We start from the raw sequence: 27,702 nt of genomic DNA, 5'->3' as shown, positions 1-27,702 counted from the left end.
CGTGTCACCCATCAGGGAATAAGAACTCAGTGTCCTCTACACGTGTCCATTTATTAAGCAACCCATGGGAGAACTTAGACACAGTCAACAGGTTTTAGCACCTAAGGACTCTTTATCTTAACTGGTTTTGAAACAGCTCAGTCCTTTTTTTACTCTCTGGATATGATTAGTTTCCCCCCTGAGCGGTCTTCAGTCTGAGCGCAATGTAGTCCTGAAGATTTAGACTCTGGCTTTGTGTCACCTCTGACCCTTTGGAATAGACTATCCAGAGGGGAGTTCACCAACACCAGCCCATTTGGGCTCAACAAGCATGAAGGCATGATGATACATGCTCAGAATGACTAGAAGGTCTGCAACACATCTTACATAACGGAAATGTGTTCTTTCCAGTCCTACTGTATTTGGTCAGGGCGTTTCTGCATATTACTGATTGCTGAGATTATTCATGTGCACTTCTGCGTTGTCAAAGTGTTACCATATGCAAACGGTTGTGCACTCCAAAACCACCTCCTAATAAAGGAACACGAAGAGGTGCAATTTCTGAGTGAACCTTTGCCAGCTCGCCTAAGTAGGGTAACGGTAATTGCCAACAAAGTCCAGACGAAATTCAGAATAACGAACTGTGCGCTGATGCAGGTGGTCTAATCAGAAGTAGGGCAATTTGTCGAAATATGTCATAACATATTAGAGTTCATGCCATATTCATGCACGATCGTGGCTTAAGACCGTCTCCTATTAGCTGGATAAGTCGCTGTTGGGGGTGCTGAAAAACCACATTATTGTGGTAATTAGCAGGACATCCGCCAGTCATTAGTGAGACTCGTTTGTCGACAAGGCCTATCACGGTCTGCTAATGTGCAACTCCGTCCCAGCGCGCAGAGCCACATAGTTCAGTCTTTGTGACTGGGGATGAGCGAGAGCCGTGCGTAATACCACATCTCCAAAAACCAGTGCTGCCGCTGCGAGAGCGAGAAGTCAAGGGGACGCAGAGCTCCACATGGCGCAATGAGCATCTGTAGAATAATTGCATCTGTTTAAATGGAAAAGGCTTGAGAAAACGTGTCCTTCTACTGTAACTTTTTGACCGAGTTAACTTTAACGCACTTGCTTACATGGTCCACTTTGAAGTGTTTGCACTGGGGATACGCGTCGTCTCTGTGGCAAATTAAGAAAAAAATAGCCCAAGGAATTTGTTGTCATTTGAGGTAATTGACAGAAACGCTAAGCGCTGCAAGTCATGGATGCTTTCTTGGCGTTAATATTTGCAACGTGCCTCGGCGGAGTATGGAGTTGTCAGCTTCCCCACGACTGGAGACCTCAAACCGAAGCATGCAGAGCGGAGCTCGCCGAGATCATTGTCTTCGCAAAGGTCCTCGCCATCCACAAGGACTCGTACAGCCTTTACAACTATTTACCATGGCAGTACGACACGGATCTCTTCTACTCTGCCGAAATCGAGTTACTTTGTGATCAAGCGTGGGGGAGCATGCTGGAGGTCCCGGCTGGTTCCAGGTTCAATGTCACAGGACTTGGTTACTTCCCCTGCTACTCGTACAGTGTCGTCGAGAACAATTCCTATTACTTTTTTCTAAGGTAAGAGATTTTATTTACTGATACCCATGCCACTAGGGAAATCAATTTCTCTCATATGCTTCTTCAAAGTATATTTGAGTAATTAATGTGTCATCAAAGTTACATAATTGACTGTACCAAACGTGTCCTGGAGCCTATGGCTCACACTCATAGTAAGGCATTAACCACACCTTCATCGGTTCACCATCTGTCACCTGTCAGTAGAGCGCCCTTGATCACAGGTGCATGACTTCATATCTCAGTTTCCTAACTTTTCAGAATTGCACCTTTGCTGCAGAACTACGAATAGCTGAAAAAAGAACCATCAGAAGCAATATATTAGTTTGTATGATATACCAAAGATGTCAGCATGTCAGTTTGAATGTTTGACAGAGATTTGAAAGTGTTGCACTGTGGACTTTGTAGTGTTTCAGAGAGCATGCTATCTTTCATCACCTTGTCTTCTGAATGCATACACCTGTAATTATCAGTCTGCTCAAAGGCAACAGAATCCGCTTCAAGTTTAAATATACTGTATGTTGAGATCCCATCTCTCTCCCTCACATCATTATTCTCTCATTCTCTCACTCTCTCTCTCACACTCTCTATCTCTCTGTCTCTTTCCTTCAACCCCCCCCCCCCCACACACACACACACTCTCTATCTCTCTGTCTCTTTCCTTCAACCCCCCCCCCCCCCCACACACACACACACACACACTCTGTAACTCCACTGGGTCCCTGTCCAAGAGCGAGGCATACATTTACACAGACACACAGCTGGTTTAAGTTACTGGGTGAGTCCCAGTGCCAGACGTCTCTTAGGTTCTGTCCAAACATAGAAACCAATCCTTGCACCGGCACTGCTCAGACAGTCTTAATGAAGCCAGATCCAAATGCATGCTAATATGGCTATTGAGTTTGATACAGTCTCCGGCAGCGGAAGGGCTTGCATTTCATTGCCCGAGTGAAACTATGAAACGCCAGTACACATGAATAAGAGCTCTTGCTGTGTCCAACCATATAAGCCACTGGGGGGTCTCTCTCTGCTCTCTCATGGGACAGACCATCTGTTTGCATCTGCATCCAATCACAAGACAGTTATTTACATTAAAACAATCGAGAGAAGTATACAGACTTATTTTACAAATAACACTACAGTACACTACAAGAGACGACATTAACGTTTCATCTGTAATGATAGTAGGTAATAGTAGGCATGACGTGGCCTTTACATTCCCCTTTATACACTTTTACAGTATGGCAAAAATGTCTCCCAAAAAGCTGTTTCCAACCACATAATTTCTGTTTGATTGTTATGCATTGCACGGCCATTTAGTTCTCTTAGGTTTCATTCCGATTTCGTTCACTTTGATTTCTCTGCCATGTCCTTCTGCCTCCTGGAGACTTACAGTAAAACATTATTTGTAATATCCAGTTGTGCTGTCATATGAGAAGCACTTCTTATATTGATTAAAGTGTGTGGGACCACAAGTAGCACGTATGGGAAATCAACCCTTGAAAGGCAAGAACAGTATTATTGCCCCTCCTAAAATAATACATCATCAATCAGATGGGATGGAAAGCTGATCGTTTTTTTCTGTCAAAGCTCATCATTGGATGACTTATGTAACACATTACACAAGTTATTTGAAGTTATTTGTTAGTGGCCCTAAAGGAAAACTTGATGTCCTTCATCCTGATTTGGAAATGTGAGTCATGGTTTTAGAGTTATAACTTGATGGTTTGGTGGGACCATTCAGAAAGCACTCATCACCCAGAAGATAACCAGATGGTAATATATATAACAAATGACGGCTGCTTGCAAAAGCCAGCACAATTCAACATGATTCAGATTGTTGTAGACGTGCTCTCATTGTCTCAGCAATCATAGCACGCCACCTCTCACTTCTACACACACACACATGCACACACACACAGACACACACACTTGTACGCACGCATGCGCGCACACACACACACACACACACACACACACACACACACACACACACACACACACACACACCCAAGCACAAGAGCATGCACACAGACAGACACACACTTCATAATACCTCTGATGACACTAAAAGCTGCATAACAATAGAGTTCAAATCCTGTTCCTCAAAACATCCATTTGTTTTGCCGTGTTGAGTTCAAATGAGGACTCCAAATAGCAGCCAGCCTCTGATGAGAGAATCATGGTGACAGGATGCCGCCAGTGGATCCGTTTCACAACGACCTGGAGCAAAAGTCCTCAGGAATGACACTCTGCTGTATCCTGGACAGATAGACCCGCTCATGGGCATCAATTTCCGCCGCAGTCTCACCACCTGTCACAGGCTCTTACACAGGGTGCAACAGACCATGCAAGACTGTAATGAAGCCTCAGATATTACCCTGACTTGCTTCTCAGTTCATCGTAACGTGTGCTTTTGTCGGATAGCCGAAAGCACTTGCATGGACATCGATTGCTTGATATGATTGCTTTTGTCCCGATTTGCCATTTGGAAATGGGTGAACTCAACCACCTACAGTGCAACTTGCACACAGTAGACCTGCCAGACACTGCTGGTGGCAAGGAAGAAGTGACAGCGAGAAAGCATCAAGCGCATTCCCTGCTGACATGATTACAGGGTGTGTAACTTCCCTGTCGCCCAAGGGCAGCCAACCTTAGAGAGCAGGAGTTACCTCTCAGTGAGCAACTGCCACTCAGAGGACACTCTGAGGTAAACCCGACTGACTGTGTTAGGGCCCTTATCCAGCCAGTGCTGAGCAACAACGGAGAAGACCACCCGTTCAAGGCGAGCTAGACTTGCGCTGACATGCAGAGATGATGCTGTGTCCTCTTGCCTGATCATGATCGTTAAGGTCCTGGTAAAGTTTTTGTGTGTGTGTGTGTGTGTGTGTGTGTGTGTATGTGTGAGGTTTTGCTTTGTTTTCTTGTTCTGGTTTTCCGTCACCACACTGATAATTTTGAAGCCACCCCTGTGAGTTCGTTTCAAGGCATTCCACCCCAAAAGCTCACCGCAGTGAGCTCCAGGGTGGTCCCCTAAGCCAAGTAAAATATTGCTGGAGATTTTGGAGGAGGCTGATGTTATAAACAAGCGGGAGGGAGGTGTGTGCATGCCTAATTGTTTCAGCAGAGGCCCTGAGGATCCCTGCTGTCAGTCGACCGGCATTGTTCTGTACGAGTTGAAAAAAAACCTGCCTGGACGTTGCCCTGATGGAGCTAACTTTTCCTAGTGATCCCCCACCACCATCCTAACCTCTTCCCTCTTCCTTAGGGCACCTGGGGCTCCAGTTACAGCCCCGAGGGTCTTCGTTTACAGCCCTCGTTAAATATTAGGGGGTTCATTAACTCAAGAGCCAAAGAGATAAACATGGAGATCGGGATACACAAAGACGTTCACTGTGGCACATGAAAGCAAGCAAGGACCAGCTTTAGGTAAACAACCAGATCGGGATTCACAAAGCACTTCACTGTGGCACGGTCACCCGAGAGGCTCTTAAATGCGTCCCGTCTTGCTCTGTCCCGTTTGGCCGGTCGGTCGGCCGGCGTCTAATCTGAGGGCCGGTGTCATTAAGCTTTATGGTGCGGCCGGCCTCGTGCTCCGACTCGCTTGCATTGTTCTCCGTCTCCGTTGCTCGGCCTCGCGCTGCTGCTCCCCCGGTCCTCCTCCTGAGTCAGCAAGCAAGTGTTGAAAATGTTTCCACCGGGGTCTCTCTCTCTCTCTCTCTCTCTCTCTCTCTCTCTCTCTCTCTCTCTTTCTCCCATTTCCTGTGCAACGGCTCCAAACGACAGTCTGAAAAGCCCCCCCCCCCCATCCCCTTCTCCACACAATCAATCACAGGAGGTAGAGCCCAGACAGGACACTGGGGGAGATCAACATGGAAAAATACGTCTGTTAGTGCCCCCACATGTTGCGGACGACGCGAGAGCTATAGGGGCCTGCGCGCCGCGGTGCGCCAGACTTGCTCTGACCGACCTGCTCACGCGCTCGTCTCCGGGGGGACGTTATAATGTGTGCCGTCGACATAACTCAGAGCACAGAGAAGGAGAAGATGTGCGTTTTTCGGGATGAAGTCACGGTAGCTTCAGGTATTCACATGCGTCTGCCTAAAACAGGAGACCCAGGAGAGAGAGTCTGTCTGCACATTAGTAAATCACAGCCAATGGAGATGCTGTAGAAATGCGCAGCTATTGACTACTGTGCTCTATTGTCGTTTGTCTTGCTTCTATGGTTTTTCACCGCGGAGCATGTCACTCTTGTTGAGTCAGCTGGGACACCCTCTGGATGCCTCCCCACGACCTCTTAAGTGCTTTGTGTGAACCATCTCAGCCTTGAGCCGAATGAGGCAGCTGGTTCTAGTTTGGCAGAACAAATCTCACCAGTCGGATGATCAAAAAAAAAAGTAAGAAATTGGAGTAAAGCTGCATGGAAACATTAATTAAAGCAATGTGCTCTTGGCTAAACATGGCTTGATGGAGGCCTGGGGGTTTCTCACAGAGGCTTGTCTTTTGGATGGGGGGGGGGGGGGGGAGATCCTGTTAAAAATGGGGGAATTTGAGAATGAACACGAAGACCACTGAGGAACTACAGGCTCCACTTTGCAACCTTTTCTGGAAGCCATTAGGTTTTGCAAAACAGAATAATGCCTCTTCACCCCATTCCTATGCTGTCATGCATTCACTGGGCTGCCTGCATGCTAACAAAAGCAGTGTTTTCCTTTAACGCCAGTGGACCCAGTCATTGAGAGAGAGAGAGAACAAGAGAGAGAGAGAGCATGAAAGCACATTTTGTTGAAACGCTTCCTGTAAAAGTGTGAGAAACAATGCGCTGGTCATGTCGTGTCCCCTTCACCATCACCACGGTAAATACCAGTGGCTTCCCCAAGATGCAACAGAGACAACAGAAGAGTTCCTCCAGCTGCCCTTCCTCCGCGGCACCTCTGGTGAGTGCCAGGGAGCGCACGTTTCCCATGATGTGATCTCATTAGGGTCTCGCTACCTCCCTGCACAGCGTGAAACAAAGAGGCTTTGGAATACCCTGATCCTTTCCAAATGTAACATGCAGTCACATCCCATTCAACTCCCAACCCACCCCCGTCTCTTCCTCTTTCCCTCTCTCTCTCTCTGTCTCTACCTCTCTCTCTGTCTCTCTCTCTCTCTCTCTCTCTCTCTCTCTCTCTCTCTCTATTCTCTCTCTTCCTCTTCTGTCTCTGTTGGTCTTTTGCTCTTTCTCCACGCGCGCACTGATCTCCCATCGCCTGTGCTTACATTCCAAAGCTGCTGTCTGTCAACATAGTCACTGGCCCCATGTAGTAGTGATATGTAAACTCACCCTGAGAACACCAAGCTGGCGTTTTTTTCTTTTCTTCAGTATTTATAAAACATGCACACACGGACCTTATATAAACAAATCACACAACAACGCACACTGTTTTACATGCACTGCTCTCGCCGTACGGTGAGGGGGGCGATCGCTTCTTGTGGCTCTCGTTTGCACATCATCGGATATCGCTCACAGTTTCCGCTCAGGATGAAAGCGCAGTGGCCTTTTTCTCTTTGAGCTGGGCCCTTCGGCATCGCCGAGAACAGACACGCGGGCTTATGTGACACGGGGAGAATGGCGCGGCAGCGTTTGATGTTCCTCACAGGAGAGAAGACATCAGATCCAGATGAGCACGCAGCTCCGAACGGCAAACACGTCCTCCACGTCTGACCAATAGCTCTATAGCACCCCATCGATAGATGGGATCCAGGTGGAGGAGAATGTCCGCTACAGGAGACCATTCATACCACAACGCTTTACATTGTCAGGGCTCTCTCCCCCATTACTCCCCTTTATTGACTGTGTCAAGAGTGCCTGTTATGGCTTCTCCCCAGCGAAGGGTTTTTATGTCTGATTAATTGTTTGATTGCTGCTGGAATAACAAGCGTTTATCAGACGAGGGGAGTAATTTGTTTGAGGCTAATTTCCTTCCTTTCCACAGTTTTCGAAAGCGGCTCCGGGTGTGATCTCACCCTCCCTCCGGTCCACTTCTCAGGTACCAGACCTGAGCAATCTGTGTGTAGAACAACACCGATTTCCACCCCCCACCCCTCCATCCGGCCGAGCCGGTCCACATGCACGGGATGATTGCGGCGAAAAGCAGCGGCTGGCCATTAGGAGTGCAGTTCCCTGTCATCAGCCGAGCGCAAACAAGAGGGCTCGGGGCCCCGGGACCTGGGGCTTCTCCTGGAGCTGGAGCGGCGGCTGGCGGACGGCCAAAGCCCACAGCGGAGAGAGAAAAGAGCAGAAACCTTTAACGAGAGGCCAACGAAATGAGCTTTCATTTCCCTCCTTTGTGCCAGCGTTACCATGGTTTTTGCATTAATATTTCTGTTGCCACCCTCCAAAAACTTTGATAACAGACTTCCCCTCATTTCCGTCTCCCGCCGGGAGCTCCGTGCGAGAGACAGACAGAGAGAGAGAGAAAGAATAGGAGACGAGTGAGAAGAGAGAGAAAGGGGAGAGGTAGAGTGAGAGTGCAAGACAGAGAGAGAAAAGCTTGAAAATCAGAAGCCTGCAGCCACAGAAACCTGGCAGGGGCTGCGATTCACACACCAGTGCGGAGATTTATTAACTGACAGCACAGCCTCTCACAAACAAATGTACACACACACACACACACAAAGAGAGAGGAAGAGAGAGAGAGGGGTTAGGGAGGGAGACTTAACACCAAAGGTTAAAGACGTTAAAGACTCCAGTGAGTTTCAAGTTTGCATTTCCTATAACGTTGTCCAAAGGGACCATTGGCAAAGAACAAGGAAGGCCACGGGTCAGGTTGATCTTGGATCGAATTGAACTAGGGGAAATGGTGCACCGGGTTGTCCACAGGGTGCTTTTTCTTGACAGAACATTTTCTTCCTTTGGCTACTGAACCAGCCAACGGTCTGTCGGATTGTTCTCTGATCTACAGAAATGTTTCAAGTGGTGTTGTTTGTTCTGTAGGTGTTTTAACTTACCATGTTCCCCCCCGAAGCATTTCTTCACAAGGTGATTTTGAAGGCCACGCAGACGAGAAGTTATAGTCATGCCACGAGTGATGTCTGCCGCATAAGAGTGATGTTTAGATTTATGAACTCCAATTAAGTGTCTGCAGTGAGGGCCAACGTTTATTGATTTGTCAAATTCCTGAACAGAGAACATATTTGAAGATTATTTGACAGCTCATGATTCTCTGTGGTGTACAACATGTTCCAGCAGTCAGAGTTGTGAGTTGCCCTAAGGCTATGAGCACTCTGTGAAATGGTAATGCCTTTCCATTTTGCCTGCAGTTGTTTGTGACTCCAAAGTGTCTTGTCGTTCCTTTCAGGATGGATGAGAACTACAGCATCATCCCCCACGGCGTCAACTTCCAGGACCCCATATTCCCGGACACGGCCGAGAACCACCGCATGTTTGCCAGCCTCTTCCAGTTCGCCAACTGCACCGTCGGCACCCAGGTGCACCAGTACACACCTGAGTGGGAGGCACAGGAGGACAGCAGGGTAAGCAGTGTGCTCTCATGCCCCTCAACACCGCTGTCCTCACCTGAAGGAGAGGACCACACCACTAGCCTTAGATTGCCTCATAACCACACAGCTAGCTTTAGGTAGCCTTATAGCCACATAGCTAGCCTTAGGTCAGATCACAATAAGTCACACAATGCAGAAATGAACATGTGTATGACAAGTGCTGGTCAGCATCCTGTGGCTCTACAGGCACAGGAAGGTGCTGACAGTAACCAGATATACTGTATAGTGATGAAAATGGCTACTCGTGCTGTGCACCACTGGATATTAACTGTCTGATAGGTCTCAGTGTTAACTGTTCATGATTTGATTGTGCCATAAAGTGTTGAACACTATGCCTCTAGATCAGTGGTTCTCAAAATGTGGGGCGGGCCCCACCAGTGTTGAGTGGAGAAATGGCAGGTGGGGTGCCATGAAAAGTTGGAAATTAGTGTTTTTTTTGTGTATCTTTATTAATGCCCATCGTCATACATTGAAACCAAAACAGCCACACATAAACATCATAAACAGGCCTACACATAAAATAGAGCACCATCAAATCCAGGGGACTGAGGAGGGAAATGCAAACCAGTGTGCAAAAATGATATTTTAACATTGCCATTATGCTGGAGTGATAGAGGTGGGGAGTAACGGAAAATGTCTGAGAACCACTGCTCTAGATGAAACCATTTGGTTCACTTTCTATCATGGAACATGTGTACACAATAGATCCATTTAGAGATAAGTGTTGAAACAGCTTGCTGCATCCTTGTTGCTCCTCGGCCCTCAGTGAAGTATCCCCTGCCAATAGCTTGTCCTTGCTGTTCTGTTCTCCTCAATGACTAGCACGCTGGATTGACCCCTTCCTTTCAGCGATTGCCAGAGTGCGTTCGGAGTGATTCAGAGTTCACATGAACGAGAGCTTCTCTCCACCGAGGATGAGTCATGAGTTCTTTCTCCATCGCAGAGAGTAAAAATTAGGTCAATTTAATAAACATCAAAGAAACTTCAAAAGAACTGAACCCCTGGCTTCAGACCTCTAATTGCGGAGATGGTAAAGGCAAAGGTCCTTATGGTTTGGTGGAACACAGTTTATAGCCTTCGGTTAGACGTCCATACTGACGTCTTCTGGATAAGGTGAAGTACAGAGAGAACTATTGCACTATTTTTTAATGGTCCTTTTGGTGTCTAGGAGAATGCTGAGGATAAACATAGCTCCGTCTCACTGACTCGAGCTGTCGCCTGCTCTTTCATGTGCGTGGCGGGCCAGTTGGCTCGGGAGGAACGGAGAGGAAAGTTTCTCTCGGCTGCTGTGAGAAAGGGAGCACATAAGCTCTGCATGCTCACCGGATTCCTGTGCTCTTGTGCTCTTGATTGAGTACACTTAATGGGGTGCAGCACCGGAGGACTCGGAGCTGTCATTCTCGGCGTCTGTTTCTCGCTGCTATTGTTGTGGCAGATGCGGAGGTTTAAGAGTAATCCCCGTGTTGTAATAGGCTGAGCTGGGACTGCACTCAGCAGATTTTAATTAGTGGCCAGATGTGAGAGGGGGACGTGTGTGTCCGGTCTGGGCCTCTCATCAGACAACTTGTTTTACGTTTTGTTGTGTGTTATTATTCAAGACGTATTCGTAAGTGAACAAATTAAACCAGAACATAGATGGGAAAATAACAATGGAACTGTGGGTACCATTGTAGGAGAATACACACACACACACACACACACACACACACACACACACACAAATTATACCTCATCTAATGCTGGGGTTCTGCATACAGTTTGTGGGCATTGCAAAATAACTTAAGCATGGTTCCTATCATTGTCTCTGAGTTAAACGGCAACATCATCATAGACTGCATTATGGAATCAAGCTGTGAGCTTTTATTGAAATTAATAAATCATTGCGGATCAAGCCAGCGTTCCTTTTTCTGACCTAGTAATTTATGTCAGCGGCTGGTTTCAATCCCAGGCAAACTGCACATGCAAGGGCTCTGTCACGCTAATGGAATAGGAATGGCATACTTTACATAAATGACCATGTTTCAGCTCAAATCTGTAATCAGCAGGAATGGCAAGACAGTGCAGACGTCATTCCAATGGCCGAACTCATAGCAGTGCTCGACGGTGCCCAGCACAGGGCCAAGTGCAATAGATGGAAAGCTGGATAGCTCTCAGTGCTTCTGGCCTTGTCAATGCATTAGGAGGCAGATTGTGCACAGGCTTCGCTAAGTGAGTAGGCAGACCAGACAGGCAAGCATGTGAGATTTATGTGTTTGGTGTTAATTGGAGACTTCTGCTGAATCGGCTTAGCTTAGACTCACAGAGGATGCACAAACACCAAACAGAGCGCGAGAGCAGTGACAAGATTTCCCTCACAGCTACTTAGAAGTTAGAACTTAAGTGGATCAGGGTCTATATAGGATTCTATATAATGGGTAATTTATCCAATTCTGCTCAATATCCACCAGACACCTAGAAGAGGAAATGGGGGGGGGGGGGGGGCACAGGCAATCCAGAAATATATGTGAATTGGTTTTACTCTAGTGAGACGATGTTCAAGGTAGAATGCGCCCTTCGGGAGCCTGATATTTACCAAATGAAATGACCCAACCCCAACAACAGCTTTTGTCTGGATGTGTTATCTTCCAACTGAAATCAGATCACTAAACGGGCAGACCAACCCGTGACCCTGTCACCCAGGTGGCCATGCGGATGTTGATGAATAGATCTGACGCAAGGGCACCAACTCCTGCCATGGCCCATTAACCCAAAGAATTCCTGCACAAAGGCTCGAGTGTAGAACTCCGCACAGCCCCGTTCAAATCAATCACATGTATGCAGGAGATGGAGAGATTCTGTCACAGGTGGCGGTGAGGGCCTTTGAAATGAAATACCTCCTACTCCATTCACAATCAGGATCCTTCTGCTCATCTCTTTGCTAAATCAGTGCATGTGTAGTTTTAGCCTCCTAATCTACTTCATCTCAAACACACAAACGTTAAAGTGAAAGAATGCCGTGTCAGAGAGCCATGTCAGATGGCATGATGTTGGGATTTCTCTGTTTCCTGATGTTTGAGTCAGATGAGATCTCCGTCACACGAGTTGGCACGAGGAATTTAGACGGAAGCATTGAAAGCTTGATCTTGTTCTTTCTGGAATAGGCAGACACGGGGGGAATCATCTGGGGGTGATTTTAAAGCCAGATCCAGACTTCACTTAGGAAGAAGACATGCCAGCATGTTCTCTGCATGGATCCAAGCGTGGATCAGCATGAACTAAATGACCAACCGTGCAGTCTGGGGACGGAAACGAGGCCTACTTTTTTAAGAGTATCTCTCATATCCACTTTAATTGTCCTAAGATCTGCAGGCTGTTGTTCTGAGGGTAAAACCACTGCTTCAGTGTCTCAAAATGTCTAAATCGGATGCATCTTCTGGGTCCATGTTCCCTATGCCTCAGGCCACAGGCATGCATGTAAGCAGCCGGGACAAGAGAAAAAATGAAACATTTTACTTGCGGCCCACTCAAAAGAAGTCCTCCTAAAATCTGCAGAAAAAAAATATGGCCGTTTCTCTTCCCAAACAAACGAGGACCATTCCCTCATTAGTCTTCGGCCCATCCAGTCATGGCTCAAATCCTCCAGGGTTATTTTGTAAGACTTAGCATTCTTTCAGGAAATAACCACTGTTTATTACATTGAACCATGAAAACCATTTGAATGCGAGACCTCAACTGCCCTTCCGACACTTTGTTCTCACTGAACGATACTCTTTACTTTTGGGATCAGATTGCGGCTCTTCCTCAGAGGGCAACACCTGACCTTTCTATAAATGAGTTTGTTAGACACTTAAGAGGAAACATATGAAGAGTAATCGCCCTTCTTCACCAAAACATGCAGTGGAATTAATTTAGCATGCGGTTGCTGACATGTGAGAGAGCTACATCAAGACTTTGAGAAGTGAAGTGAATCTTATCCATCTCAGCCAAAAATAGTGCAGTCAATTTGCTATAAAATTGATAAAAATGGAATAAACCTAAAATGCACTGTGTAGGTTACTGATGATACTTCAGAGAAAATGTGCAGTGTTTTTTTTTAAATGCAGACATCTAGTTTGAGTTAGCATTTAAAAAAAAATATTGACTTTATTTTGCTTGTTTTATGAATTGTGCCACCCTTTGGAGATTCACGATACAAAGAGATGGCTGTTTGAAGCCTGTCTCATTGCTCCTATGTCTGCTCACTCTACAACTTCTTTGGTCCCATTCAGCTCCTCTGCTCCTCGGTCCAGAAGGCCCTCTTCGAAGAGGAGGAGCGGGTCAAGACGCTCTCGCAGAAGGTGAAGGTCCTGGAGAAGGCCAACAACCACCTGAGGGACAAGGTGAAGAACATGAAACGCCTCCTGCGGCAGGCCAAGCGCGAGACCAAGGACCAGACGCTCCTGATGAAGCAGCTGCACGAGGAGTCTCCGCACCCACAGCAGGAGACCAACCAGGACCAGAAGCCCTCCCTCAGGATGAGCCCCAAGAAGATGAAGAGCTAAAGTGCTGCCCCGGGGGACCACAGCACCTCCCCTCAACACTGGGTCATCCCGTCTGTACATACGCAGCATAGGAGTCAGCAAACCAGTCATAGGATGAAGATGCTGATTAGCAGAAGTGATGAGTAGTGGGTTTTTTTTTTTTTTTTTTTTGTTCTCAGATTTCACAGATAAACATAATGCTATAAGGGTGCTTCATACAATCAGAAACCACACAGGTTACAATGCAGTACTACCCAGTGATCCTCACTAGTTATTTTAGGACATTTCATACAACATTGCCTGTAGTTGCAGCAGTACATAATATACATAAACATACAGATACATACTGTATACATCAAATGTGTACAGTACATAACATTTGTACAGTACACATTTAATAAGCACTAACCTTACTGCGTATCTTCACAATAGGAAGCACATAAGCTTAACCATGGAAAATCCATTATTTGATCAATCTCACTGGACAGACGCAATGTTAATGTCTTTGTGAAATACATGAGACGTAAAGTGAGGGTGACTGCTCAAATGATGTGTTTCTTGATCTCAGTTCAAAATGAGTCTGGAACTCGCGCTTCACCAGCGATACACACTGGTAACCTAATTCCTTTTCTATTATATAAGAAAGGGCATGCTGGGAACCTGGTCGAGCTCCAGGCCCCCGATTTTACCTCACCCAGCCCCCTGCAGTTAGGACTGGCCTAACAGCCCTTTTGGCCTGGCCCTGACCAGCGCCCACCCTCCTGGGTTGGCTGTAATGAGCTGGACTTGTTGGCCCCGTGTTGACAGGCCATTGCTTCCGCACGTTGCATCAGTGATTCTTGGGCCCCGATCTGGCATACCTGCTCCTGTTGACATGGTTTCCCAGCATGCACCTGGTACTTTTACCCAGCCAGGTGCCATTCTGGGCACAGCAGATGACATTCCCGTAAACCTGTGGGTTTACAGGGTACCATGTAATGCCATAGTCTCTGATGCATAAAATGCACATGCTATGCCAAGACAGTAGCATTTCTTAACGTTTAAAGCTCATGTTTAGAGTTGAATTGAATGGGTCTTTTTTAATTTAGACCGTGTGCTGAAAAATATATGAAACTGCAGTTCAGACCAAGACTAATATTGATTCCAATTCGAGGTCATCCACGGCTTTAGTTTTCATTAGTTTTGTGAAGGGAGAAGTCTCCCTGGTTGGCCTGCATTTATATTGGTTATTTCATTTACAGCATAGTACTTACTGGATTCTATTTACTGAGAGTTACTTTTTTTGAAACAAGCTCCCAACATTCATTATCTGAGTCCAAAATTGTGTGGGCTGGCTTTTTTTGTCATATACTGAGTTAAAATGTTGTTTTATTTGAGAATAGGGTGCTGAGCACTCACAAAATGCAACCACTACTCAATGAGGCGTGTTATGCTATTCTAACATGTTCCAACATTGAGACATTTTTGCCTCTCAATAGAATGTATTGCATTTGGCTTTTATATGTAAAGCATCACAAATATGGTTTGTATCCTCATATATAGTCTTATGTATGGTAATACAATTTTTTAATAAATCAGTTTGTAACTAGTTGTATGACCATTCATTGTGTTTTCTGTTCACTGCTTTGATGATTATATATAAAAGGAGTGAGACCGGAGCACTTGATACTTTTCAATGCTTATTAATGGTGCAAAGTGACTAACGTTTTGACGTCCATGCATCTTCTTCAGAGTTAAATGTACAGATTTTAAAGAGTCAGGATTCAAGGCATTGGTTACTGACCCAAGTGGGTGCGTGACATCAATTAACCAGTCCTGTGTTGGCACCCAGGTGTAGAAAGAACAAAAGAAATGATGACAATAATAAAGGAAGTTGCAAAACACAAATGCCACCAACACCTTCAGATAATAAGGGGTACAAACAGGGCGGTAAATATGATTAAAGACACACCTCATGATCAGTTTAGAAGTGTGTATTATAAAAGTTATTTAAAAAGATGTGAGAGTACAAGGTCCTCATTGAGACCATTATGTTCCACTGAGTGAAAATCCAAAAAGCTTCACCTTGGAAGACTTCATCATATCTCCCCCTCATTGAGAAGGAAGGATTTTCTCAGAAACTGAGGGAAGCATTAGAGCCATGGTTCGCTTTAATGTAGTGCCTGGCAATAGCGCACTCCAAATTGTGATTGTGGGTAGCTGCCTTGTGATCGGCAATGCGTTGTTTAAGGGGGCATTTAGTCTGACAAATGTATACCAAACCGCATGGGCATTTCAGCATGTAAATCACATGGGTGGTGTTATAGTTTAGGAATGATTTACTGTAATGTTTTTTTTTTTGCCTGACGGGGTGGGAGTATTCTTGGAAATACTACAAGACACTAAAAATAAAATGGAAAATAAGTAAATACTGCATACATTTCAAACTTCCACTTCTTCATACAGTATGTATAGGGCGTTGATCCTAACTCTAGGTCTGTTATGCCAAAATACCTTCACTCCCTTCTGGATGATGTTTTGATTAACCTCCGGGGCAATTTACTCATTTTTACAGCATCTCCTGTGCCTTCGGCTTTCATGAAAGCCCCTCTCTGAGGAGACGCGTGTTTATCCTGCAGTCGTAATCACATTTGATCATTGTCCATCCTCTGTCCTCCCCGTCCTCCGCTTCATCTGGCCTGATTTTTTTTGGACGCTGACAATAGGCTCAAACAGCCCTCCCGAGGAGCGGTTCGGATGGATCACGGCCACAATGAGAAAATAAAACATGTCCCCCAGATTACCACCCATTTTTTTCTAGAGCTCCAGGGGACAAAAAGTGATGGGAGATAGGATCAGATGTGCTTCCTGCGTCAGCCAAAATGCTTTCACCAGAGAGACTATAGATGAGATGAGAGATTGGTTCCATGTCACTTAGAAGAAAACTTGGGAAAACTCGCTTCCCAGCTCCAGTCTTTCTCTCGCTTTCTCTCCAAAAAGGAGAACTTGAAAAGGGAGAACTAAACTACTGTGCTTATAAATCTGCACGGTTGGCTCCATTCATACATTCTCTGAAATGTGCAGGTCCAAGCTGCAATCTGCACTGCCACTCATCAAGCCACTTCTTTCATATTTTTCTCCTTATTGATGAGAGGGAGAGATTGCTTTGGCGTTCAGGACTACTGAGTGTGGTCCAGCCGTGCGGTGCAGAGCCCACCAGTCATTTTTTGTGTGCGAGGAAAGATTAAAAATAGTTTCCTCAGATTGTGACCTCCCGTAACGGTGTTCTGTACAAAGCTGGCTACACGCTCCAATTGTATTTTTCAAATCTGGAATTCTCTTGGCAGACAGAACCCTATAAAATGTTTCAACGCTGTTTCCAGGGGAGAATTGAACCCAATCTGTTCCATATGGGTCTTGTGTCTCTGCCCATAAAAAGAGAGGGGGACATAGGAAAAAATTAAACGTTAAATGATCTTTTTAAGACACCGTTTACAATGTGTTCCTGATAAAGTAGAAGCAGTGATATCACGGCAGCTATATAAGACTGTTAAGTGCTATGGACATTTATGGCCTTACTCCATATATTACTCCATCCCTTATTTTTTTTATTCTATTTTCTTTTTAGTGTGTGTTGGGGAGGGGGGCAGTCTGGCTTGACCTCCAATAGGGGTATAGCTATAGAATACTTCTTCACTTCTTCCCCACTCCTAAAAAAAAAAACATCTCTACATCACAGCAGCAGCCCCTGAACAGGAATCTGTCATAGCGCAATGGACATGGTCCAAAGATGATATACACACACAGCCTTCTCAACATAAACCGTGTACATGCGCAAGCTGCAAAACAGATGTGCGACGGCACGGCCGCGTTGTGGTGGTCCTCCCCGGTGAATTTCGGCTAATCACAGACACGGCTTTGTTTGTTTTTATTTGCAGTTGTTCTTTTTTGACCCTCTTATTCCTTACTGGGGAAGCAGCGAGGCTTTAATTTACGGATTTCCCAGAATGATAAAAGGAATATGGATGGGCCTGGTGCGGATCATTCAATCTTCCCGCTGGCAATAAAAGAGGGTGAAAGAATTTTCTGCACAAAAAAAGTGAAAAGAAACATTGTGTGGGGGAAAGAGAGAGTTCAGCCAAGACCACAACAGCATAAAGTAGCTGGAGTCACAGCAGTATTACTTTAATCTTGCTAGCCCTGTCTTTGTGTTGCTGTCTCTCAGGCCATTTATCTGTGTGTGTGTGTGTGTGTGTGTGTGTGTGTGTGTGTGTGTGTGTGTGTGTGTGTGTGTGTGTGTGTGTGTGTGTGTGTGTGTCTGTGTCTGTGTGTGTGTGTGTGTGTGTGTGTGTGTGCGTGTGTGCGTGTGTGTGTGTGTGTGTGTGTTTATGTGTGTGTGTGTGTGTGTGTGTCTGCCTCTGTAAATCTGCCCAAATGATGTGTGAGAGAGACGACCAGAAACACTAATCTCCCCCCGACGTGCCAGAGCTCAGCAAGGGATCCGCAGAGGACTGCCCTGATCTCGGCTGCCGACCGTCCGTCGAGCAGGCCCCTCTCGGCAGGCAGCGAGGTCTCGGACTCCCCTGCGCTCCACTCCCGCCGGCCGGTAATCACTCAGATATGTATCGTGACAGCCAACGCTTCCCTTCCTCGACGGAGGAATTTCACTTCCCTGGCGGCTCCAGATAATAATTGTTCTATAAAAACGGAGACACTGGGATGGATGAAACACCCTCCCCCAATCATCCCGACTCCCCCCTCTACACACACACATACACCCACACACACACACACACACACACACACACACACACACACACACACACTACCACACACGCACACACTACTATACCAGCGAGCTTCACTGCATGTTGCTTTACTGTGTGCTTTTATTGCTCTGTTAATGTCACAGTAAAACAGGTAGACTCAGAATCACAAGTCTGCATACCACTCCATGTGCCTTGTTTCAGAGTAAAGTAATGGCACATACAGTAGTATATAGCCAAACTAGCAGTTAACCACACTGTTAAAGTCTTTTGTTGTCAGCATGGAATGCATAATAGATTCAGGGTACATTTGAGCCTCTTCCTAGGGAGTTTGTAGCTATGTTATTTTAGCATCGCTTGGCTGGATCTTAAAGAGGACTTTTAGTTAGAGGTCAGTGTTTTTAAGGTTACTTTGCTGCCTAAAGTTGGCTGTCTTATGATAATTACTATTCCAGCCTACGGTGCTCATGAGGTGAGAGAGAGATGGGGGGGGGGGAAACAATAACTGTCTGCCAGCGCCAAAAGGCATGGCTCCACCTCCCAGACTGCAATAGGACACAGGTGCACGGCGCGGAGAGAAAAGCCGCAGAGAACGCTCCCATCGAGCCCCGTCTGGAAGTGCGCTATATATATCTCAGGTCTGCCCGACGTCATCCCGATACTTCTCAGGCATTGTTCTTTGGACCTGTGCTGAAACGGCTGATGGTGAAGTACTTACTGAGGCAACTGCTGTTCTCCCATGCGCTCATCCCCATTCCGATTCCACAGAGAGTGATCGGGTCGTGGAACCGCACAGGCTGTTGGCTGCGAGTTGGCTTGAACAGGCAGGGGTCCCACCCTTTCAATAGAGGGTGTGTGTGCACACCACACCATGCCGGCTCGCTGAGAACCGAGTCTCGGGTGGATTACAGAGGAAGCTGGGGATGTGATAAAGGGAGGGATCGAGGTGGGGATGCTAATGTAACCAAAGGATGGAAAGTTCCCTTTGTGTGTGTGTGTGTGGGTGTGGGTGTGAACCTAGCACACCTGCACTTACCATGCGCTTCCCTCCCTACCTCATCTCACCCTCTTCTCCAACCACAATCTTCTTCTTATTCTTCTGCACTAGCGTCCTCTTATTCTGTTCTCTCATTCTCTATAGTAGTATTCATCGTAGTATTAATTCTTAGGTGTCCTTTGCAATGTAGCTTGAATGTTTTCCTCAGTTCATAAGTCACTTTGGATAAAAGCATCTGCTAAATAAATAGATATAAATGTGTGTGAGAAAGAGAGAGAGAGAGAGAGAGAAAGAGAATGAGAGAGAGAGAAATTCTCTACAGTACTCTCCTTTAAGCAGTTCAAACAGATGAATGGGTATAAGGTACCAATAGATCACAAAACACAAGGGGTGACAGAGCCAGGCTTTCATGATGAACACGCTGTCGTTCCTAATTGTACCCCTCACCTCTCTGCTTCTCCAAATGTGCACTCTCCCTCCCTCGTGCGTAGTTTCTCACGGCCGGCAGGCTTTGTGAAAACAGTTTGTGAAGCATGTGTGGCAGATTTGCCTCCCAACCTCTGCCCTCACCCTACTTCAGTATTAATAACCCAGAGTCTGAAAAGACTACAGGGTAATTAAGAGCTATTTAGAGGAGGGCAGGAAAGGAGTTAGGGGGATTGGAGGGTGGGGGTTGGCTACTTTGTTCAGCAGGCTCTTCAAACGATGGCGTTCCCAGTTCTCGCTCCTTCTCTAAAACACAATGAGAAGGAAGAGGAATTCTTCATATTGAATGTGAGACACAGTGCGCGCGCACACTCATACACACACACACTCACACACACACACACACAGAGAGAGCAAGACAGGGAGCACACAGTGCACACACACACACACACACACACACACAAAGAGAGAGACTTACAGCACACACACAAACACACACATGCACACACACACAAACACACACACACACACACACACACACACACACACACACACACACACACACACACACACACACACACACACACATACTTACTTCTAATTAAAGGTTTAATGAAAACCTGTTCCCATGCCAGCGTCTGCACAGCACTCCCAGACGACTCAATCACAGCTGTGCTCTAGCCAGCCCCGACCGCCATGCATCTGTGCATCTCCACACAGGCTCAACCTGTAATCCTCAATCTGTGAAGTCCCCCCAACACACACACACACACACACACACACACACACACACACACACTGCATACCTGGCCCTGCACAACACGACACCAGCAGCGCAGACACCCCAGCGTCCGTCTGGGTCCCAACAGTCAGAAGTGATTCATCATCTTTTCCCCCCGCAATCCCTCGGCTAATGGACATAGCACACGCTTGAAAAATGGCCCTGAAACTCAATATGGAGAGATGCCTGTCACCGGGCGGAACTGCTCCAAAACGGGCCGTTTCTCATCCAGCAGGGGGCCCTCTGCGTGGGACCCGCGGAGCCTGTCACTGCTCGGGGGCTAACAAGAGCTGGATACAGGAGGCAGCTCCAGTGGACTGGCACGTACTGTAGCAGGACTTGAGTGCAACAAATCATGTTTGTCTGCGTCTTTTTTTTTTTCCTTTCGCACTAACAGCTGCCATGTTTAGCGCTGTGTGTTTATAAACCTTGTCTGCTCCGTGCGGCGGGATACTTCTGTTTGGGCAATAGACGTGTGATGAGAGACCATAGGAAAGTGCCGCATGAGTCTTCTGTTTGGGCATATGGGACGTGTGGTGAGACACTTGGGTAAGGGCGGCAGGATTCTTCTGTTTGATCATGGCACGTGGGTTGAGATACTTAGGTAACTCTTCGTGTCCTGAAAAGGCTCTTTTTCAGTGGTCAAGACAAACATTTATCCTACGACAGCAAAGCATGTCCGCACACATCAGAGGGGTTGAAGCTTGGTGAAACAAAGACCCCAGTCCTGGAGAGAGCTGACGGCAGCCTTGGACACGAGCAAGGAGAGAGAGCACACACGTGTGCACGGGAGAGAGAGACAGAGAGAGAGAGAGAGAAAGAGAGAGAGAGAGAGAGAGAGAGAGAGAGAGAGTGGCGTCAGTGGTGAGACAGTAACCTCCGGGGCAACAGGTTCAGTCCGACCATGAAGGACCATGCTCTGTGGACCACTTCCCCTACACTGCACACAGCACACACACACACACACACACACACACACACACACACACACACACACACACACACACACACACACACACACACACACACACACAGTACACACAATCCGTCTGAATGAAAGCAATGCTTGAATTGGACCAAAAAGAAGTGCCAGTACCTTAAATCTGTCATGGCAAGAAATTAAGACAGCATTTGTGTTATCTCATTATGCAAATATAATTTTGTTCACATGTAAGAGGGAAGAAGGTTACCTAAGGCAAGCCCATAATGTAGGCTAAAGACTGCATTTATCCTGCTAACGATGCAGTCTCACCTGAAAGCATAGCAAAACATCTATTTACTCCCATTACATTGAGATGTCAGCTTTAATGCCAGGCTTTTGAAGCAGGCAGTTTCCCAGGAGGCCAGTGTGTTCTCGGAGAATCCCCATGGATCTTTTTTTTTCCATGAATGGAGATAGGCCACCTCTGTCCTAGCAGGCAGAGGATTGGCCATATGTTATATGTGATTTTCCTACTCCTCCGCAGGCTGCGTGATTGCTACCATTTGGACAATTATCAGATCGCTCCATGTTGATGTGATTAACTCAGCTCAACTTCCCAACACTTCCCTCTCTCGTTTTTATTCTCTCTCTCTCTCTCTCTCTCTCTCTTTCCCTCTCCCCTCTTTTTTTCTCACCCTGTTTTTTTTTTTTTTTAAGTCATTCTTGTTTTCTTTTCAGATTTAGGGCACTGGCAGAGGCCACAACATAAGCAGCAGCAACCTGACTTCATGTGTTTGTTGTTAGCGGTGCATAATTGTGTTTTAAATTTATGTGCTGACTTGGGAGGAATTATGTTTACTTTCTCATATTTTCCGCTCGACTTGTTTATTGAACCCGTGAGTCCTGGGGCAGACACTGAGTTTCTTAACTTGGATGAGCCAAGACATATTTGAAGGCTCCTGGACAGGGAGACAACTAAGTTTCATGGGACAGCAATGCCCCCCCCCCCCCACACACACACACACACACACACACACACACATACTGTACATGCACACGCGCGCACACACACACACACACACACACACAAATGCACCATGCACACACACATACACACATAGTCATCAGAGCTTTCCCTATCATTCTCTCCACCTCTAAAGTTACCTCTGGAGCCTCTCATGAAAACACTCCATTATGGCTGTATAAGCATAAACCTCATTGGCCTTTGGGCACAACAACGAGCTGAACGTTTTTGATTTGTTTACATTTCTGAAAGGTGGGGGTGGAAACCAAAAACACTTCTCACATGTCATGTTGCCAAGGTCACAGCTCGTTTGCAGAGCGCACCAGAGAGGTGTATGATTAAGAGCTTATGGCGAGTACTCACGGCATCTCAAATGGGCCCTAATAGCTGATCTGGGATCAACAACAGGAATCTTACATCATTTAAAACACATGGATACAAGGGCTCACGGGTGACCTGGGATCTCACGGAGCCCGTGTTTGAATTTGCGGGGGTCGACGAGGGGTGACCTTGGCCTATTTTTAGTGGCGCTCCACGTTCTGCCCCACCGCAGTCGGATAGAGAGGGGAATGTGGGAAAGCTGATCAGCGCTAGCCACCATGTGATGTCATTCATCTATTGGAGATTGTATCACGACTGGAGCACATCTGGTGGAACTACCCCCCCCACACACACACACACACACACACACACACACACACACATTCCTCTCACTGTTCTGGGCACCCTGTCAGCTCACTGTCACTCAGGCCGGCCGTGCCGGGTGAGGTCATGACGATCGAATCCTCATGGAACCACCAGCACGGCATCTCCTCCCCATCTGCTCAGGAAGCGTGCCGCGCACCCTCCAGCTCTCCAGCCCGGAAAGCACCGGAACATAAGTTCGACGCAGAGACCACCATCAGCACCACCTCAAACCGTGGAGAGGATCAAAAGCATTGCTATGACAGACGATGGATCCGTTGGCCAAATGTTATATTGTGTTTCACCTTGTTATTTATTCGTACGTCTTTCACATCAGGCCTTCCAACAATTTCCTGGCAACCACCCGTAATACTAATAAAAGATGTAACTACGTAACTGGGTCATTTGCATGCAAAGTGTAGTGAGTATTTATTGTTATTGTTCCTGACAGTGTTGACTTTAATGAGTCATGCTGACTTGGAGAAGACGTGGAGCGGAATAAAACATTGTGATTTAGGTGCGGTTCATGTAAGGATCTGGCTGGACAATGTCACGGCTCCACCCTGCATGCTAGCAAGAGGCGTTACGTCTCGTCCACAAAGGCGCCTCTGAAGTCTTCCGTGAAGAAGACTGACCTCTCTTCAAAAAGAAGCTCCCAAGCCAAAAGCCATGCATCTCTGCTGCTGTTCCCCTCCACTGTAAAGCAAAGGCGCTTCTCCCTGATGGATTGCCTATTCGCGGAGGCCTGAAAGCCCCATAAAACTCTCCCTCCGCGAGAAGCCTGGAGACCCCGGGGAGAGGGTGTTCTTCTGTCCCTGTCCCTGAGCGTCACAACACGCACTCGAAGAACATCTGAACGAATGCAGCCTCGTTCGACAAGCGCCGGGCAAAACAGGCAGACTGGCTCCCCTCCCTTTGTTCAAGGAGAGAGACACCCTATGGGAGAGACACTGTCTCCCTCTTTGTGTCTCCAACAGCAGCCATAAACAAACAGAGATGTGGGGGTAGGGGGGTTTGGAAACTCCTCAATCTGTGTTATTGACTCACCCAGACGGAGCTGAGGTTCAATGTACATGCATATATAACATATATACATAAGTCAACAGCAGCCATGGGGAAATATACACTCTGTGTAAAATAAGAGTGGAGCAAGTCATCTTCTGCAGTGCAACTGTGTGTATGGGTGTAATGCGGCATGTCTGGGCATTGAGGGCTGCCATGCGTGTACATTATGCTTGCCTGGACTCAGGCGACCCATTGCCCCGGAATTCCATCCACGCTGACCTGTTCTTTGATCTCTTGTGTAAATGAACCATTATGAAGAGAAGTCCCATTCAGACAAGAGACTAGAGGAAGGTCAGCAGTGGAAAATCCATTCATTGATAATTCTCTGAACCTCTATCCCCTCTTTCACCCTGCCCCCCCCCCCCACCCACCCCCATACACACACACACACACACACACACACACACACACCCCTTGTCTCGTTTTTGGACCGACAGCCTGTGGACTGGAAAGTTTCATTCTTCCTCGCAGCCCCAGACTGGTGCTCTGACTTGTATTTTTTTAGGCACGGCAAACAACACACGCGCCAAGTTTCTAGCGAGGCCAAATCAATCCTGATAAGACCCAGGCACATACAAATGAAAAACATCCTGTGCTCATTTGCGGCAAATATATATCCGTCTCTTATGTCTGGAGGAGCACAGCCTCAAAACAGCTTTTGTTGTCCTCTGAACTGAAAAATAGACAAGGGGGCAGCAAGGCCAAGGCACATAATAATATTTGGATAGAAGGAAAATAGAAAGGGGGAGAGGAAGGAGAAGGATGCAGAGTCTTTGTGGATGAGAGACAAACATGAACCGTGGCCAGATGGTCAGTTTCATGTGGTGTCCACAGGTAGGTCCACTCCGTCGATGAAAGGAGAGCGGCGTCACAGAGACGGCTGAAGAGAGACGCAGACGGACGGAGCTCTTTCCCTCCAGCATCCAGCCCTGAGTGCCATTAAAAGTGGCTGCCTGTAAAGTGTTTGAATTTGTTTTGGAGGCAGCGTCAGACGGCTGGAAAATGTTGGGCCAAATGTTTTTAGGAGTGTGTGTATGTGTGTGGGTGTGTGGGTGTGTGGGTGGGGGGGGGGGGAGGGCGGTTGGAAGGAGGAAAAACATTAACCAGGGAGGCTAATTCATTAGTGAGCAAACTTTTCCTTCTCGACAAGTCGGCCATGTTTCCCCCCTTACTCTGGCACTTGAGGAGCTACGGCTCACCAGGTGACTGTGTCCAGATCCAAGCTCTCCACCCAGAGGAGCAGGGCTGGGGGGGGGATATCTCCTAGGCCTGGACCACTTTTAGAAAAGATTCACTTCAGTTCATCTGCCATCTGCTTCTCATGCAAAGGGACATGTAGTAAAGTTGTAGTAAAATGTGGTGGAAGGAACACCAAATATAAACTCCCCATTCCTCACATGATATCACTGGTTATGGTTAAAATAAGAAATTTAATTCCGAGAGCCACAACCAAACCTCAAATAAAGCGTAGGAGGATTTTGTAAGGCTATAAAAACACAAGAGTCTAATTCAATTCTTCTGTGCAAGCTTTTCTCCCCACCAGATGGCCATTGCTGCTTACTGTATTCCTTTTAAAACAGTTATCTTTTCCCCATAATTCAGCTATCTTTCTCTCATTTGAAAATAAGCTCAGTTAGATGGGCAGTGAGGTTGAGAGTGAAAAGAGGCCCGTTTGGGACAGGTCTGTTTAAGATCATGCTTGTCCATTTCTGGAGGTGAAATTTGTTCCTATCGTCCAGACAACACCTTATCCTCTGACAGCTGATACCTTTCTTGGACAGCGGGCCACTAGGCCCCCTCGCCTCTCCACATATCCGCTCTTTGATGCCACTGTAAGACCTGGACACAGGACCTCTGTTTAGCGTCAGGCCTTTCCCTCCGACTCGGACGGGCCGGCCTCTCTCCGCGCGGTGGACGCTGCTGCTGCTGCCACTACGAAGAAAAGGGCGCCCTGTGGAGTCGCAGAAAGACGGCGAGACAATGTGCTGGCGTTGACAGGCCAGCGGTCCGCCGCATAACAGACCGAGTGTGCACGGCAATGTCTCCCCCCGCTCTGCTCTCTCTTCACCGACACATATGACACATCTCACCAAGAGAGTTCACAATGTTCCCGTGCGCAGTAAATCACCTACGCTGAAAGAGACGACCTTTGACATTCACGTGCAGTGAGATCACGAGATTCATCCGAGAACAAATGCATGTGCTGTAATGCTACAAAGATATACACTGGGATTGCAATCGGAGAGTTAAGTGTGAGGGTTTCCTTGAGCGAACCTCTAAATCTACCCCGATAATAAGATGCAGATGGAGACTGGCTAACACTTGAGGCTAAGGGTAGATCAATTTAATGACCTAAGTGATCATTTGTGCTGTAGATTTGCGAGTCTTTATCCAGCTCACTCTGTTCAAATCCCTCACAGGTATCCATTAAGTCACTGAGCAGATCCCCTTAAATACCCCGGACTTTGGGCCCAGACTGACAAATGATGGAAAGGGTCAGAGGCTGCCCTGGTGTTGGTGAAAGACACATGCAAAACTGTCTCATGCACACACAGTCAGACTCTCTCTCTCTCTCTCTCTCTCTCTCTCTCTCTCACACACACACACACACACACACCTCACATTTATGCATAAACACACACACACAAACACGCTCACTTCACATTAACATTAACATGTACAAACACAGACACAAACAAACGTGTGCACGCACACACACGCACACACACACACACACACACACACACACACACACAGTCTCACATAGTCACAAACACATGCACACACAGAGATAGATAAAGAAAGAGACACACAGCGTGTCGTGAGAATGACCGCCGAGTTATTGCCAGAATATGTCTGGCTTGTTTTGTGGGCTGTCTGACCTCCCTGACCCCGTGGCCCCGTGACAAGTGGGAGCGAGAGGGAGTTCGATGCGCTCGGAGCCGTTCAATAAAGCAGAAGGAGCTTTTTGGGGGGAGTGAGTGAGTTATCACTGAGAGCTGGGAGGCTTTAGGGGCCCCTGGGGGGGGGGACGGCCACAGTTACTTTGCTGAACTTGTTGGAGCTTCACAAAGACACCGTCTCTCTGAGTGATTGCATTTATCTGTGTCGTGAATCGGATGCCAGATAAAGGGACCAGTTGATGTTTTCAGCGAGAGGAGGGAAATGTAAAAAAATGGGGGGGGGGACGGGGGGCAATAAAAGTGTACAGAGATAGACATCATCACAGACATGATCGTTGTAGCATGAGTGTTTTCAGCAGTCTTTTCCAAAAGAAACAGAGATACTGTAGTTATTTCCCATTGCAATCCGAGTCTTTGACACATACAAAACAATAAAAAGTCACTTCATATGTAACTAAAGCCTGTCCTTTCTACAACTTCAAATACATGGACAACTCGGCTGTCTTTGAGTTTAGACTGGG

General features: G+C 46.9%; 1 protein-coding gene across 1 annotated transcript; it reads left to right on the top strand.

Moving 5' to 3' along the window:
- The first annotated feature begins 533 nt into the window (after positions 1–533).
- ccdc3b (coiled-coil domain containing 3b) lies at positions 534–15,223 on the top strand. Its single transcript, XM_062545866.1, has 3 exons — positions 534–1,593; positions 8,934–9,108; positions 13,383–15,223. The coding sequence occupies exons 1-3, from the start codon at positions 1,238–1,240 to the stop codon at positions 13,653–13,655; spliced, it is 804 nt and encodes a 267-aa protein (XP_062401850.1). The 5' UTR covers positions 534–1,237; the 3' UTR covers positions 13,656–15,223.
- The last annotated feature ends 12,479 nt before the right edge of the window (positions 15,224–27,702 follow it).

Source organism: Sardina pilchardus, chromosome 9 (genome assembly GCF_963854185.1).
Source record: "Sardina pilchardus chromosome 9, fSarPil1.1, whole genome shotgun sequence".
Taxonomy (NCBI): Eukaryota; Metazoa; Chordata; class Actinopteri; order Clupeiformes; family Clupeidae; genus Sardina; species Sardina pilchardus.
Note: the sequence above shows the minus strand (reverse complement) of the source record. Positions and strands in the feature narration are given on the sequence as shown.